General features: G+C 42.4%; 1 protein-coding gene across 4 annotated transcripts in view; it reads left to right on the top strand.

Moving 5' to 3' along the window:
* The window catches only part of LOC138811982 (scm-like with four MBT domains protein 2), a 151,204-nt gene that overhangs the window by 23,354 nt on the left and 112,712 nt on the right, over nucleotides 1-15,138 (top strand). For all 4 annotated transcript variants that reach the window (XM_069999924.1, XM_069999925.1, XM_069999926.1 and 1 more), the window contains exons 3-4: nucleotides 407-501; nucleotides 2,907-3,147. In XM_069999924.1, the coding sequence (XP_069856025.1) occupies nucleotides 407-501; nucleotides 2,907-3,147 (336 nt within the window). The remainder of the gene's footprint in view (nucleotides 1-406; nucleotides 502-2,906; nucleotides 3,148-15,138) is intronic.

Below are 15,138 nucleotides of genomic sequence, written 5' to 3'. Positions count from 1 at the left end.
ATCATCTTTCATTAATTAGGGAAGGTATTCAGTAGAAAGATAGGTCGGGTACCTGTGGGCATAGTGGTACAGACTCAGTTCCTGGAAGTACCCTTCTTCTGCTCCTCTGTCCTTCCCACAGGGTAGGGAGTCCCGGATGAATGGCAAACAAATGCATTACTGTGCAACAAGTAGGGGCTTGAGATGAGTCTCTTTCATGTGTCCTGACCATTGATTTTTGGCAGGGTAGTCAAAGAAGGCTTCCACCTCTCTTACGAAGGTTTTGCAAGGAATTCCGCATGTTCTTCTAAGCCACTGAGTTGATCTGTCTCTTCCATCAAGGATTCTCTGCACCCAGTTGAAGGCCAGTGCCTTTCTGTGCTTTGCCCTCTTACTGATTTTCTTTCTTTCTTTTAAATCTCTGCAGAGGAAGGCTCCAGCTTGGAGGAAATCGGCTTTAACTGGGGAGAATACCTGGAAGAGACAGGTGCAAGGGCAGCTCCTCATGCATCCTTCAAACACGTATGTAAAGTGGCTCATCTCTTTCAATCTTTGGGTAAGGAGGGAGGGGGAGGGCATCTGTAGGGCAAACTCATCAGAAGGAGGGAGCAAAAGAAAAGATAAGGAAGTTTGATTTTTTCCACTGACAGCTGCAGATCAGGAGGACCACAGGTAAGGTTGATTCTAATAAGTAAAAAAGCCAGCAAACCAGGCAAGAAGATGCAATAGGTAATGTTTTCTTAGTGGCCATACTAAATATATATGTGTGTGTGTGTGTGTGTGTGTGTGTGTGTGTGTGTGTGTGTGTGTGTGTGTGTGTGTGTGTGTGTGTGTGTGTGTGTGTGTGTGTGTGTGTGTGTGTGTGTGTGTGTGTGTGTACACACTGTATATACTATATATATGCATACATAAGATATAAAACATTATATTTATTATATAATATGTGACGTTTATTGTGCCAGTACTGGGGCTTGAACTCAAGGCCTGGGAGCTGTCTCTTATCCATTTAAAGCTGGTGCCTTACTACTTGAACCACAGCTCCACTTCCAGTATTTTGATGGCTTATTGTAGACAAGTCTGACTGACTTTTTCTGTCAGGGTTAGCTTCAAAGCAGGATCTTCAGATCTTAGCCTCCTGAGTAGCTAGTGTATATTCTTATATTGAACTGATGTTTTGGTTTTGAAAGGACACATAGGAATTTCATAATTATTTGTAGTTCGATGAGACAAATGAGAGAATAACCAGAAATAATTCTGAAACTACTTATATCTAATAAAAATCATTTTTACTAATATTAAGAATATTACACTACTAATGAGGATTATTCTAAATATTAACATTAATTTCTTTGGATAATGCAAATAATATGCTCACAAGAGGACAAGGCCTAGGAAATGAGAAAAAAAGAGTTCTTATCAGATTTTTGCTTAAAGTGAGACAATGGTACTATATAATCAGCAAAGAAAAGACTGAATTTTGGAGACCTAATTCTCAGTCAGGAATATTCTATTAATAAGTGAGAATGGAAATCTGAGAAATCTTTTTTTTTTTTTCTACCTGGGTAGGTTCCCCAGGGCAAAGATTCAGCCCAAGTTTCAAAAGAAACTCAGCTTCCTTAACTTCCCTTTGGCTCCCTGGCTGAGGAAGAGAGCTAGAACTTTTTGATTCTTTATGTAATAAGACCTTTAATTCTTTCGGGAGGTCATGTTCTTTTGGAAAGGAATTTTAAGACCACGTAAACCTGTGTGTCCTTGTGAAGGTCAGGTTTTGGCACCTTTTGTGTAAGAGTTGATGGTGAATATGATTGGGGCTGGCTCATAAAAGCAAGAGCTAAATGAGAGAGCATAGCAGGCCCCAAGCCTTCCTGACATGTCTCAGTGCAGGTGGTAGTTCTGTGAAAGACATGGTTAACGGATGTCTGAAGGTAGTTGGTAGGAGATGAGTTGGAAGTTTGCTGAAGGCTGCTTGGGAAAGAGACATTGGTTGACCACTTGCCCTTCCTCAGTGTGCAAAGAAGTCATTGTTTTCTTTCTTTGTAAATTCCCATTCTCAGATTCATCCATTTCCCCACTTCCCTTTCAGCAGCACTAGCTACCCCTGGGTTCTGAGCTATTATTTACCCACCATTATCTCTCCTGATGCTTTGGTCCTGTAGGGCAGTGTTGGCATCTTTCCTTGAGGAGTAGCATTCCCAGGTCTGTAGGGCATTTTTTATGTTTGGGTGGTACTAGAGTACCACCAGGTCCTTGTGCTTGCTCTTTTGGTGCTCTGCCACTTGAGCTACACTTCCATCCTAGCTTTTTACTGGCTATTTTGGAGATGGAGCCTTGTTGACTCTTCTGTCTGCACTAGCCTTTAATTGTGGTCCTCTGGATTTCAGCCTCCTGACTAGTTAGGATTACAGAGATGAGCCAAGGACACCCAGCTTGTATGTCAGCTTGAAAGGAAAAGTAGCATCAGGCACAGGGATAAGTACCACACTGGCCAAGTGTTTCTTTTAAGGACCTGCTGCTCAAGGACAGTACAAATATTAGCTTTGGAATGTTAAGACCCACCAGACTGCAGGATTTTTTTTTTCTTATTGTGGAAGGATAGAGGGAATTTATTTGCCCAGATTATCTGTTTAGGGCTGGTTTTGAACAAGGATCCTTAGATCTCAGTCTCCTGAGTAGCTAGGATGACAGGTACAAGCCACTAGTACCTAGTGATCTGTTTTCTTTTTCTTTTTTTTTTCTCTGAATGTAACTTCTGGAAAATGTAGCATTATGTTTACAACTCACATCATACTTTTCTTAGACAAATACATGCCTGTATTATGGCAAGAGAAATAGTTTTCAAGTGCTCTCATTTTCAAGTAGTTCCTACCGTCTTTGGAAGTATGAGTCCAGTGGATTAAATCGTGTTTCTCTGTTTCTGATTTCTTAAGGTTGAAATTAGCATTCAGAGCAACTTCCAGCCGGGCATGAAGTTGGAGGTGGCCAACAAGAACAACCCGGATACGTACTGGGTGGCCACGATCATCACCACGTGCGGGCAGCTGCTGCTTCTGCGCTACTGTGGTTACGGGGAAGACCGCAGGGCTGACTTCTGGTGTGATGTGGTCATAGCAGACCTCCACCCTGTGGGGTGGTGCACACAGAACAACAAGGTCTTGATGCCGCCCGACGGTGAGCACCCTCTACCGAACGAAGTCCGGTGATCATCCTTCAACAGGCCTGTATTCACTGTCATGTCAGAAAGGACCTCCTAGAAAATTCTGAATGGGTTATTGCCAAGGTTGTCCAGTTCTTTAAAAATTCAGTCTTGGGCTTTCTTAAAAGCTGGAAAACATTGGAGCAGGGGGAAGTGGATTTATTTCTACTTGGCAGGCCTGGCCCTGACTGCTGAGCCAGCTATAGACCTATAGGTGGTGAACATATTGGAATTGAATCCTTCTATTGCTTTTGGCGGTTGGGAGAAGAAAGCTGATGAGATGCTTATGCATGAGATCTTGTTTTTTCCTATCTGGTAGTTGAGTAGTTTGCTTTTCTTCACAGAAGCATCCCCTCAGATGTCGGCCTCCTGAGTAGTTAGGATTATAAGGCAAAGTGACTAGTACTTGGCTATCTAATAAGTTTTAACATGTCTTGTTGAAGAGAGACCAGGAGAATCAGAAGCATTTAGAAAGCTGAAAGAGGAGAACTGACATCCCTTGGCCCATGGAGATGAGATCAATTTAGTTACTATAAACCCATGGTTCTCTATTAGGCGGTGGTTTATGTCCCATGGACATCTGGTAATAGCTGGAAGCAGTTTGGGTTGGGCTCATGGTAGGAGGGAGTCACTGGTCCTAACACTCAGCGGGCCCAGTTAGGGATGCTATTATAGTTTCCACAATGGATAGGATGACCCCACAACTAGGAACTACCCAGCTCAACCTGCCAGCCATGCTGAGACTCAGAGATCCTATTGGAGAAAAAAATGGCTGTGGGGTACAAAGACACTAAAGCTCATCTGGTTCTCACCATGTAAATGCTGAGTTCGACCAAGTATTTGACTCTCAGCTCCCCATTCTGTATGTTTCATTGTGAGGCCTTGGTAGCATTGTTGTGTGACAGCATTAGGTGCTCTGTCTTTCAAGCATGTGTCATATCCTTGTTCCTATTCAGCTGCCTGGTTTTCTCTGGAAATGACATATATGGTTTTAGAGGTCACCAACAGCTGCCTTAGCATTTTAATTTTTTTGCCTTTTTTATTTAAATTTTAATTTTATTGTCAAGATGATGTGCATAGGGGTTACAGTTACATAAGTAAGGTAATGAGTACATTTCTCGTCGGACTTCCTCTCCCTCAACTCTTTGTTTTTCTAACTGAAAGGAGGATCTGGTTTTTTATTTTTATTTTTCTCTTGAATAGTTTTTGTAATACATAGTTGATAGCTTACTAAGGAGAAAGAGGGTCAGGAAAAATGGCTGGCATTTTCAGAATTACATTTTTGTGACAGCTGTCAGGACTGAGTCTATTGTCTTGGTTTTAGGTGACATCTTGGCCCTTTGTTGTCTCAGAAGAGAGCGAGAGAAGGGTTTTTGTTTTCATCTTTATGTCTTCTCTGTCCTGTTCTTGGGACTTGTTCCTCCACCTCCTCTTCCAGCTGTCCACTTTTTTGGATTGCCTACCTATATTCACATGATTGGGCCCTCAATGTGGATTGTATCCCAAAAGTATTTTTTTGTTGTTATTTTTTTGTTTTGCTATTTCTAAAATGTAATTCAGATGCCACAAAATTCATCTCTTGCAAATGTTCTATTCAGTCGGTGCTGGTGGTTCATGCTACTCAGGAGGCTGAGATCAGAGAATCATGGTTCGAAGCCAACCTGTATAAGAAAGACCGTGAGATTCTTATATCCAATAAACCACTCAAAAAATGGGAAATGGTGCTATAACTCAAATGGTAGAGTGGGGGCTTTGAGAAAAACAAGCTCAGGGACAGTGCTCAGGCCCTGAGTTCAAGCACCAGAACAGGTACACACACATACACACACACACACACACATACATACACACACAAGTTCTATTCACTGACTTTTAGTATATGTACAAGGTGTGCAACTACTGTAACTGATACTAGACTGTTTTTATCACCCCAAATGATTCCTTAGTTTCCCCCTCCTACTTTTTGTTTCCATAGACTTTGCTATTCTGAGCATTTCATATATATGGAGTCTGGTGGAATTTGTTCTTTGGTGTTTTGTCTTTTTCCTTTAGTATAATATCCTTAAGGCTCATCCATATTGGCTCTTGTGTTAGGATTTTTTCTTTTTATATGGCTGAGTAATATTCCTTATATGAGTCTACCATAATTTCTTTTTCCATCCATACAGTGTAGGGACAGTAAGCTCCATGCTGTGAGCTTGCTTGCCTGTCTTCCCCAGTGTGAGCACACACTGCCTGAGTCGTCAGAGTTCTCAATAAAGTTGGTGAGTGATTGAGAAATTTACTGAAGGAAGCTGGAATTCTGCTTAAAGATTGTTCAGACACCATTAGTATCACTAGGGCAATGATTGTGTTGTCTCTCTTAACCTTTCTTCCTTGCATTTCAAGTTAGTATAGCATGTGTTTTTCTATCTAGCAATATAAGCCTTTATTTCCTCCTTGTTCTTGGAAGAGTACTGTTTGGGTGAGCCCTGGAGAATGGTTGTTAGGATGTTAATGCTTTATCTCAACTCCCAGTTCGGCATATACAAATTCTAGGGCATGTGAGTATGTGGAGGCAGCTTTGAGCAGACAAGTGCACTGTGGGTTTTTTTGGGTAATTTCTACTCCAACTCCCCCAGACTCAGGCAAAATTGGTCACAAATGACATTTTCAGATCTTGCTTTGAATTTAAACTGACACTGAGGTGAGAAGACTCAATGTAACATTTGATTATCTCATTTTCCCATGTGTTCTGATCTGTCTTAAAGTCATTCTGGATGGATGTATTGTATTGCTGGAGTACTGGGGAATACCAGTTCTAGTTAGAGAATTAGATCCTTTCCTTCCAGCTCTGAAGACCTTGGCAAGGTACACATGTTCTTCTCATAGGAGGAGCCAGGCATATGGCCGAGGGGTGTGGGGGAGTCCACCAAGGGGCCCCTTGAGAATCAGGATCTCTGTCTGGGGCCCTGTTCTGTCTATGGCTGTGCTTTCATTGTCCCATGTGTGACTCTTAGTCTGACACTTGAGGAGTTAAATACCCTTCAGTTAGTAGCTACTCTAGTTAGGGGTTTTAGGGAGATGTTCCAGAAATTCTAATACAACAGTCCAAGAGCTTGTGGATTTGTGGATCCTGCTGTTACCCGAGAGAAGAGGCTTAGTTGATTCATCAGCTCCTAGCTCACACTTGGAAGAAAAACGTGGCCATAGTCACAGTTTCAGAACCCATCAAGTTTGAGTCCCACAGGCTGGGCTATTAGCCAAGACATAGCGCCTGTGAGATAATAAGTTCAGAATGAAAAATGGGAAAATGCCTAGAAAAGGGAGCCCATTAACATGACAGAAAGATCTGAAGTCTGTTTAGCAGTAAGTGACCCTAAATTGAGGATTTCTCTAGTGCTGGTGTATAAAGAACTTGAAAGAATTTATAGGTAATCAATATGACTTGGAAATCTTTAGTACAGAGAACAAAGTCAGGAAATCTCAGGGTCATGGGGCAAGAGGTCTTATTGATTGCTGGAGGATGGGATAATTATTGCTTTGTAACCAAAGGCAGGCAGTGGTTGTTCTGAAGGGACTCAGAATCTATGGTTGGAATGGGGGAGTTGTGTTGGTGTGGTTTTTCTTAGAGAGCTAAGAGAGTTGTGAATTCTGCAACTGTACCTGGCTCATCTTTGTTGTGGTTGAAGTTGAACAGCATTGGAGAATATTTACATGACACTAAAGTTTCTGTCTGGGAAGGTCTGTGGTAACAGAGATCTTCTGGATTTCCACGAATCAAAATAGCGTAAACCAAGGGACACTGGGTCTAGAACAGAGATCTGAGACGCTTGGTTCCACCATTAATTTAGCTTCCTAGGGTGAGAACTCACTGCTCCCCATAATTCTCACCTTTGAAACAGTAGTCATGGTATATAACCTCTGAAGAGCCTTCTGATGTGAAATTCTATGGTTTTTGGGTAATGGGATTTGATTTGGAAATAGGAACTATCTATACAAATCAAGAATCTGTCCTAAGCACTAATCACAGGGGTCAAGTGTCCATGATGCTGTTGGGATTGGCAGAGCTTTAATGGATTGGAGGACATATTAACTAGGATAGCAGATTATTCTGAGTGCCTGGGTAGGATTTGTCTCAGTCAGGAATTAGCATCTCTGGTCCCTATCTGAAACAGAGAGAAAGGAGTATTCTCTGTCCAAGACTGAGTGGTCTGGAAGCTGAGTGGTGGATGCGAAAGATGTGCATGGGACATATCTATTGCCCTCTGTATCCCCTGGAAGAAGCAGGGAGGAGGGTGTCTCTCCCTGTTGGATGGAGACTGCAGAGCGGGGGTCATTTGAATGCATCCAAAATAGTCTCCTGTCTTTTTCAGTTGTTTCAGTGACAGAGTGCTTTTTTTTTAAGATGATCCTTTTATGGGGCACATAGAACTTCTTTACTGTTTTCATATTTTCCTGCCCCACTGTTTATTAATTTCAGCTGAGAATTAAGACGAGGCGTTGTGTTTCTGTTACATGTTATGAGGAAGGCAAACCAGAAGTACAGCATTCCCATGTGTGTTACTATGATGGGATTCCATGAACAGAGCACCCCATTAATTAAGGACATTTTCAGAGAGACGGGTTCAGTGGCCAGTTGGCTGCTCAGAGAATGGTGTTGGGAAGGGGGTAATCTTTCGTATGAAAAGCATGAGGGAGCCTATATTAAAGCATCACTGAGTGCAAAGTTGCGGGGGGGTTATGGCCCATGTTAGTGAAGCTAAACGTTTGGCCTTAGTAAATCAATAAAGTGAGGTTTATTCATAAGTGCATGCAAAGCTGGCAAAAGGCAGCCACCCAATAATTATTGTTTATGGTGATAATGGACAGAAATAATTTAATTCAGGGACAGTTGCATTGTTATTTATTGAGAAGTGGCAATATTCCCTTCTTGATGTCAGAGGCCAGGAGCTCTGGGCATTCTGGCTGGTGCTTACTGAGCCTCTGAAAGGACCCTCCTGCCTAGAACTTCAGGTAATGGGGGATGGGGTGATATGTATACAAATAAAAGCCCCATCGGTTTATAAATGGGGAGATGGTTATGGGTGCTCTCCGCTGTCGCAATAAAAGCGTTGGAATTGCCATGCCTAAGGAATCAGCCTAATTTTTATTTTTTATTTTTATTTTTATTTTTTTTTGCTATTATTAACATTTCTGTAATTTGAATTGCAAACTCTCTAGTCTCGCCAGATTGACTCCATTTACCATTCAGGGGGTTGAATCACAATGACTGGAGTTAGTTAATATATAACGTATTTGAATAAAGGGATGTTTATTCATGAACAGTGAGGGGAAAGTGTGAAGATGGGCGTATGTTATGTGGGTGGGTCCTGCCAAATCCACCAGCCTGGCTCCAGGACTGGTTTTGGAAATTGTTGGTTTTCCTGTCGTTGATCCTAATGGAAGGGTTGCTGAGGATACGGTACACCGGACCCTAAACTTCTCAGACCACCGGCTCTACCCGTCCATCCATCCATGCCCATTGTTTAACCATAGACTCTGAGAAATGCCAGGTGGTGGTGCTTTATGAGCCTATCAAATTTTAAGATTAATGTTTTTTAAATGACATTTTAGTAATGCTAATGAGATTCAAACGGTCACACTGTTTCCTTTGGCTGTCTTCAATGGAAACTATGTGTTTATTAATAAGAAAATGTGTAAATATTAAAACCCAATTGGTTTTTCACTGATCAGTAGGGAAGTAGGAAAAGAAGATTCCTTAAATGTTTATGTTTGTCTTGACATTTGCCATATACCACATACTTAATATATTTATTGCTGGTACTGGGGTTTGAATTCAGGGCCTTGAGCTCTTGTTTGTTTGTTGTTGTTTTTTTTTCTTTTTAAACTCAAGTCTGGAGCTCTACCACTTGAGCCCCATACTTCTACTCTGGCTTACTTTTTTGTGGGTTAGTTTGGTGATAAAGAGTTCCATGGATTTGTCTATTTAGGCTAGCTGTGAACTGTGACCCTCAGATCTCAGCCTCCTGAGTTGCTAGGATGACAAGCATAAGCCACTGGTGCCTGACTGTTTTTCATTTTCTTGCAAAAACAAATCTTATAAACCAACAAATAAACCAATCTTATTATGTTTGTGCAGTAGTCCCCTCAATACTAGTATTTTTATTGTGTGCCTGTATTATAGAACTAGATAACTCCATTCGATTGTAACCTCAGTACGGCTCAGTGAAGTGAGTGACTGTGTATTGTGTACTTTTATTTTACATTTGAAGTGAACATGATTTCCAGGACAGGAGGTTGCATTTGATTTTAAGCTAAGGGTGGCTAGTCCCCACCCTGACATCACTCCTTAGATAATCATAAGGATAGAAAGGGCCATCAGTCAATATTTGATCATGGATTAAACTACATTAGTAACATCTGATGTTAGAACAAGCAGACCTGCAACCTTCCTTGTGGAACTGGCTTCCTGCGATCCTGAACAATCATGTAGAAAGCTGCTTGCCCTGAATGTTCTTTCCAGTGTGTCTCTTTTTCAGTGGCAAATACAGGGAAGAGCTTTGGTCTGGAACTTCTTTGTGGAATGGTAATCATGAAATTATGCAAAGTTATGTAAATGGTATCAGATGCTATTTGGGTTTTCCTGAGCTGCATGAAAACTGTTAAGTACAAAGCAGTGACTAGAAGATTTTCCTTTTTAGTGCTAGTCATAAATGAATTTATTCTCTCCTCCCTACTCCAGCAGCATATGTAATTTAAATCAAGCATGTGTTTGGTGCTGTGGACTGAGGCTGTTGGTCCCATGTCTTTCCTTGGCCTGTGGTCTATACACCTTTTACTCGTTAAGTGTGTGTGTGTGTGTGTGTGTGTGTGTGTGTGTGTGTGTGTGTGTGTGTGTGTGTGTGTGTGTGTGTGTGTGTGTGTGTGTGTGTATGTGTGTGTGCCAGTACTGGAACTTGGACCCAGGTCCTAGGTGCTGCCCTTTAGCTCTTTGAATTCTTTAGGTGATTTCTGTGACTAAAACGTTATGTGAAAAAAATCTTGCTTTTTATCTAGATAATAGTTTGTCTGAGAGGAAGGCAAGGTAAATACATTTCTTAGAATAAGGATGTAATGATTTGTGATTTATGTAAGTTCTTATTTTATTACTCATCTAAATATTACTAGATCTATTAACACAACACCCAGCCATGTGTCACAATTAAACTTAGTCATTTTGGCATGTTTTCAACTTTCTGTCACATAAAAAATACTTGTTCTTACTGTAGGAGCTACTCGCTTAAAATTATTTTTAATGGAGATTTTATACTAGCATTCATTAATTTCACGGGGTGGGGGATTGTTTTGTCATTTCCATTGGTACATGCATGTAACACAGCCCACCAACCACACACTTCCAATCATTTTCTCTCGTACCCTCTTCCTACTCCTTAAAACAATCTAGCAGGTTTCATTGACCGTAGTCTCCTTCATTTACCTTCTCCCTTCACCTTCCCCCTTCCACTAATAATCAAGCTCCCCTAGTGGAGCCTGTTTGACTTCACTGTGATTTACTTTTTGAGAGTTTAGTATATATTCATTGTACCACTTTGTTTTACCATGGTTTTCTACAGATGCATATATTATATTTTAATTGGATCACCCCCATCTATTGCTTGCTTTCCCTATCCTCCCTAACACTCTAGTCTCAACAGCTTTCAATGAGATTCCTTATGCCCTCTTTGTATAAGGACCTATTGTATATTAATATTAATCACCTTCCATCATTCTTTTTCCATCTTCTCATCCTCTCAAATACCTTTTTCCCCCAAATAGTCTCACAGTTATAATTATAGCTATCTATGTATCTATCTTTCTATGTATCTATCTATCTATGTTTATGTACACACATATTTAATTAGACACTAATCTCTGGAAATATGGAGAATATCTTTTTTGTCTGGATAGGAACTTCTCTTCCTAAGACTTTTTTTTTCCTTTCAAAACTTAAAAAAAGATTCTCTTAGAAGTTTTGTTCTGTGGAAATTTATAAGAAGTGCAGTCTGGCCTGCCACTGGAACCCGAACCCTAGCTTCTATGGTGATCCTCCAGGAATTAAGCTCAAAGGCCACTGTGGCTTGCACTCTGCGGGCTCTTCAGTAGTTCTAGAGGGTCTGGATCTGAGCTCTGTCCATTGGGAGTGCTCATCCAGCGCTTCTGCTGTGAAGAGGCAGCCTGGGGTACTACTGACCACTGAGCCTCTACCTAACATGCTCCTCAGTGACTATTTCATATCCAGTATGAAAGGTAATGCTCAATGAGCACTTACCTAAGTTTAAATGGCTCATAAAACACTCGTGGTTTTTTTTTTTGCTGGTTGGTGCTGGGGTTTGAACTCAGGGCCTTGTACTTGGTTAGGTAAATGCTTTAACATTTGAGCCATCCCTCCCCCCATCCTTTTCTGTTTTAGTTTTTCTTTTAGGTAAGATCTAGGCGTTTTTACCAGGGGCTCAGCCTCTGAGTAGCTGGGATTATGGATGTGTAACAACATGCTCTGCATTTATTATTTTTTTTTTGTTGGTCGTGGGGCTTGAACTCTGGGCCTGGGCGCTGTCCCTCAGCTCTTCAGCTCAAGGCGAGCGCTCTACCACTTGAGCTACAGCACCACTTCCGGTTTTCTGGTGGTTTACTGGAGATAGGAGTCTCACGGTCTCTCCTGCCCGGGCTGGCTTTGAACCGCGATCCTCAGATCTCAGCCTCCTGAGTAGCTAGGATTACAGGCGTGAGCCACCAGCGCCCGGCATTTTTTTTTTTTTTTTTTTTGTGATAGTCTGCCTAACTTAGTGTCAGGGTGGCCTCAAACTATGCTCCTTTAATCTCTGCCTCCTAAATCATTGGGATTATGGAAGTTAGCCACTATGCCTGCCTCGTCCCTCTAGTTATAAAAGAGGCCTGGTGAACCTTTTGTAATCAGAAGTAACCATTTTGGGTGGTGTTGCTAATTAAATCTATGATTTGTACTGCCTCTTGCATTTCTGAACTTCATGACCATAGTAAGTCCCCATGTGTAAACTGAGGATAAAGAGAGTGGCCTGCTATGAGTTAAATGGAATTTGTTCATTCAGAGCAGGGCTGACAATGTTGGTAGTATTAAGAAATGTGTGGGTTTTCATTCTTCATCCCTCTGGCTAAGTGTGGTATTCTCTTTACCTTTTAATTTTTTATAGGCCATACACAGGCATGGGAGCTGGCTCAACAGGTAGAGTACCAGCTTAGCAAGCACAAGGCCCTGAACTTATACCCTAGTACTGCCATAATAAATAAATATCCATGGGGCTGTGAAGGTGGCTCAGTGGTAGAGCACTTGCCTTGCATGCCTGAGGCCCTGGGTTCGATTCCCCAGCACCACATAAGCAAAAAGAAAAAAGCCGGAAGTGGTGCTATGGCTCAAGTGGTAGAGGGTTAGCCTTGAGCTGAAGAGCTGAGGGACAGCACCCAGGCCCAGAGTTCAGGCCCCACGACCGGACCCCCCCCCAAAAAAAATATACATATAAATAAGTAAATAGGAAGTGAAGCCTTGTACAAGGGCCTCTGAGCTGAAATAGCAGCAACAGCACAGAAAATTAATTCCTTCTGGTGTTTGCATAGCGGGTACTTGGATGGCGCTTTGGCATTTTTGTTTGTTTGTTTGTTTGCTTGTGCCAGTCTTGGAGTTTGAATTCAGGGCCTGGGAACTGTCCCCGAGCTTCTTTTTGTTCAAGGCTAGTGCTCTACCACTTTAGCCCTAGTGCTACTTTTGGCCTTTTTTTGTATAGTTTCTTGGAGATGAGAGTCTGATAGACTTTCCGGCTTGGGTTGGCTTCAAACCATGATCTTCAAATCTCAGCCTCCTAAATAGCTAGGATTTCAGGAATGAGCCACCATACCCAGCAAGGGATCCCCTTTCTACTATGCAGAGACAACAACTACATCTGATTTTGAGGCTTGGTTCACATCAACAGCTGCAGATTAGAAACTAGCTAGGACAGCTGTAGTCATACATAGGTGTTACAGAGTGACAGCTGTCAGCCAGTGGCATAAGACAGGGAAGATAGGGGAAGTTGGTTTCAATGTAAGTGCAATCTGATGCCATGTTCCGCAGAAGCAAATAGCCCATCTACACATCTGGGTGCTACGGAGTAATTACAGACTTGAATGTCAGCTGGAACACATAAAGCAGAGGAACTGATTTATATGACTCCATTGTTCAGAAAGTGTAAATTTATTTAGATCTACCAAGCAGGTGACAATAGCACCAGCTAACGTCTGGAGAGAGGAATGTGGTGTGGAAGAGAGATTGTTAAGAGCTGTCACACTTTGACAGATAGGTGCTTGGAGTTGAAATGTCATCTTATTCTAACGGTGGTTGAACTCTCCTGTGATAACAAGACAGGGAATGAGGTCTTTACCTTAGCTTCAAGGTATAGCCCTGAGGATTTGAGAATCAGCCCCACCCTCTCTCTTCCCCCACCCCTGGTCTCTCCATGGAGACATCAAAGCTGGCAAATAGATGATTGAGAACTGTTGTCTTTCCAGATGTCTTCTGCTGTGTTTCACAGCTCAGCCATCTGGGAAGGTATCTGCAGAGGAGGGGCAGATGTGTGGGCTGTCATGGCTGTGGAATAAGGCTGACTAACTGGGGAGGGTCCCATCTGGGGGCTTTTTGCCCCTACATGGGCAATGAATATCTCATGCTCCTGGGTCTTGGGAGCAGGGTCTCCAGGATCAACATGATCTTCTTGGCCAGTGGGCTAGATCTGCCCAGAAAAAGTCTTGCACTTAGAACAGGACTGGGTTCTTAGGCCTGGAAACTTACTGGAAGGGTTAAGGAGGGCCCTGACCTTGTTATATAGGGTAGAAATCGATGAGAAGAATTTGAGCCCTGCACTGGTGGCTAGATGCAGCAGGCTGGGCAGGAGCAGTAGGCGTGTAGGCAGTAGGCAGGAGCAGGAACTATCGGGTCCCCAGTGCCAAGCAGCTTATTAGTTTCCCTCATGCCTCTTTGAGAAGTGGTTCCATGGGGGCATCTTAGATCCTGATGTTTGTAGCTTTGGTGCATCAGTCCTCAAGGCCAGAGACACAGGTGTCCCAGGTTGGTGATTGGCAGGGGTGGACATAGGTGGACATGGTTCTGAGGGTCTCAAGAAGGTGAAGGGTGACTGTGGGGGCGGGGCTTGCCGGGAAGAACATCCCAGCCCCCGGGGTTATGGAGTCCTGTCTTGTTTAGTGTTATTGGGCATCGTACCAAGTCAGATGGGTTTGGTGGAATGAAAGAAATACTCATTTCATATTCTTCATCTGCACATCTAATGTGTAATTTGTGAGCCCATCAAAATTAATTTTAGATCTCTAACGGCCATGAGCCTTTGGATTTCTGAATACTGCTAATGACTTTTCCCCCTAGTTAAATGTGTGTATTTATGGGCCCTTCTTGGGTGGATTTCTGTGAAGGATTATACATGGCGCATGTACCATAAATAACCAACCCGCCAATAAATGTCAATTAAAAATTCGAATCAACATAGCTGCTAGCCGTCTTTTAACACTTAGGTACAGTTATGAGGAGATCAAATCTCAGCCTGCCACACAGTTTTGGATGACAGACGCTGCCTGTTGTGTCCAGCTGTGGGTTCTCAGCACAGTCTCTCCTTGAACTGCGACACCTCCAGATCTCAGGCCCCCGAGGAGCTAGGATTACCACAGCAGCCAGCTCATGTGGACCATTTCTAACTATGCAGTTCAGTGGTGCTAAGCACATTCACAATGCTATGTCACCATTCACATCATCCATCTTCACGGTCTTTTTCATCTCCCATTGGAACTTTCTGTTCATGAAACATAATTCCACATGCCTGCCCCCCACCCTCCTGATCACTCTCATTCTGGTGAATTTAACTCCTCTAGGTCTACAGACCCCTTTTCCTCTGAACTTTACCTGCATCCCAAACTAGACTCCTTTCTTCCCC

This window comes from Dipodomys merriami, unplaced genomic scaffold (assembly GCF_024711535.1).
Source record: "Dipodomys merriami isolate MVZ:Mamm:240054 unplaced genomic scaffold, mDipMer1.0.p SCAF_554, whole genome shotgun sequence".
NCBI classification, from domain to species: Eukaryota; Metazoa; Chordata; class Mammalia; order Rodentia; family Heteromyidae; genus Dipodomys; species Dipodomys merriami.
This window is presented reverse-complemented; position numbering and strand designations above follow the sequence as displayed.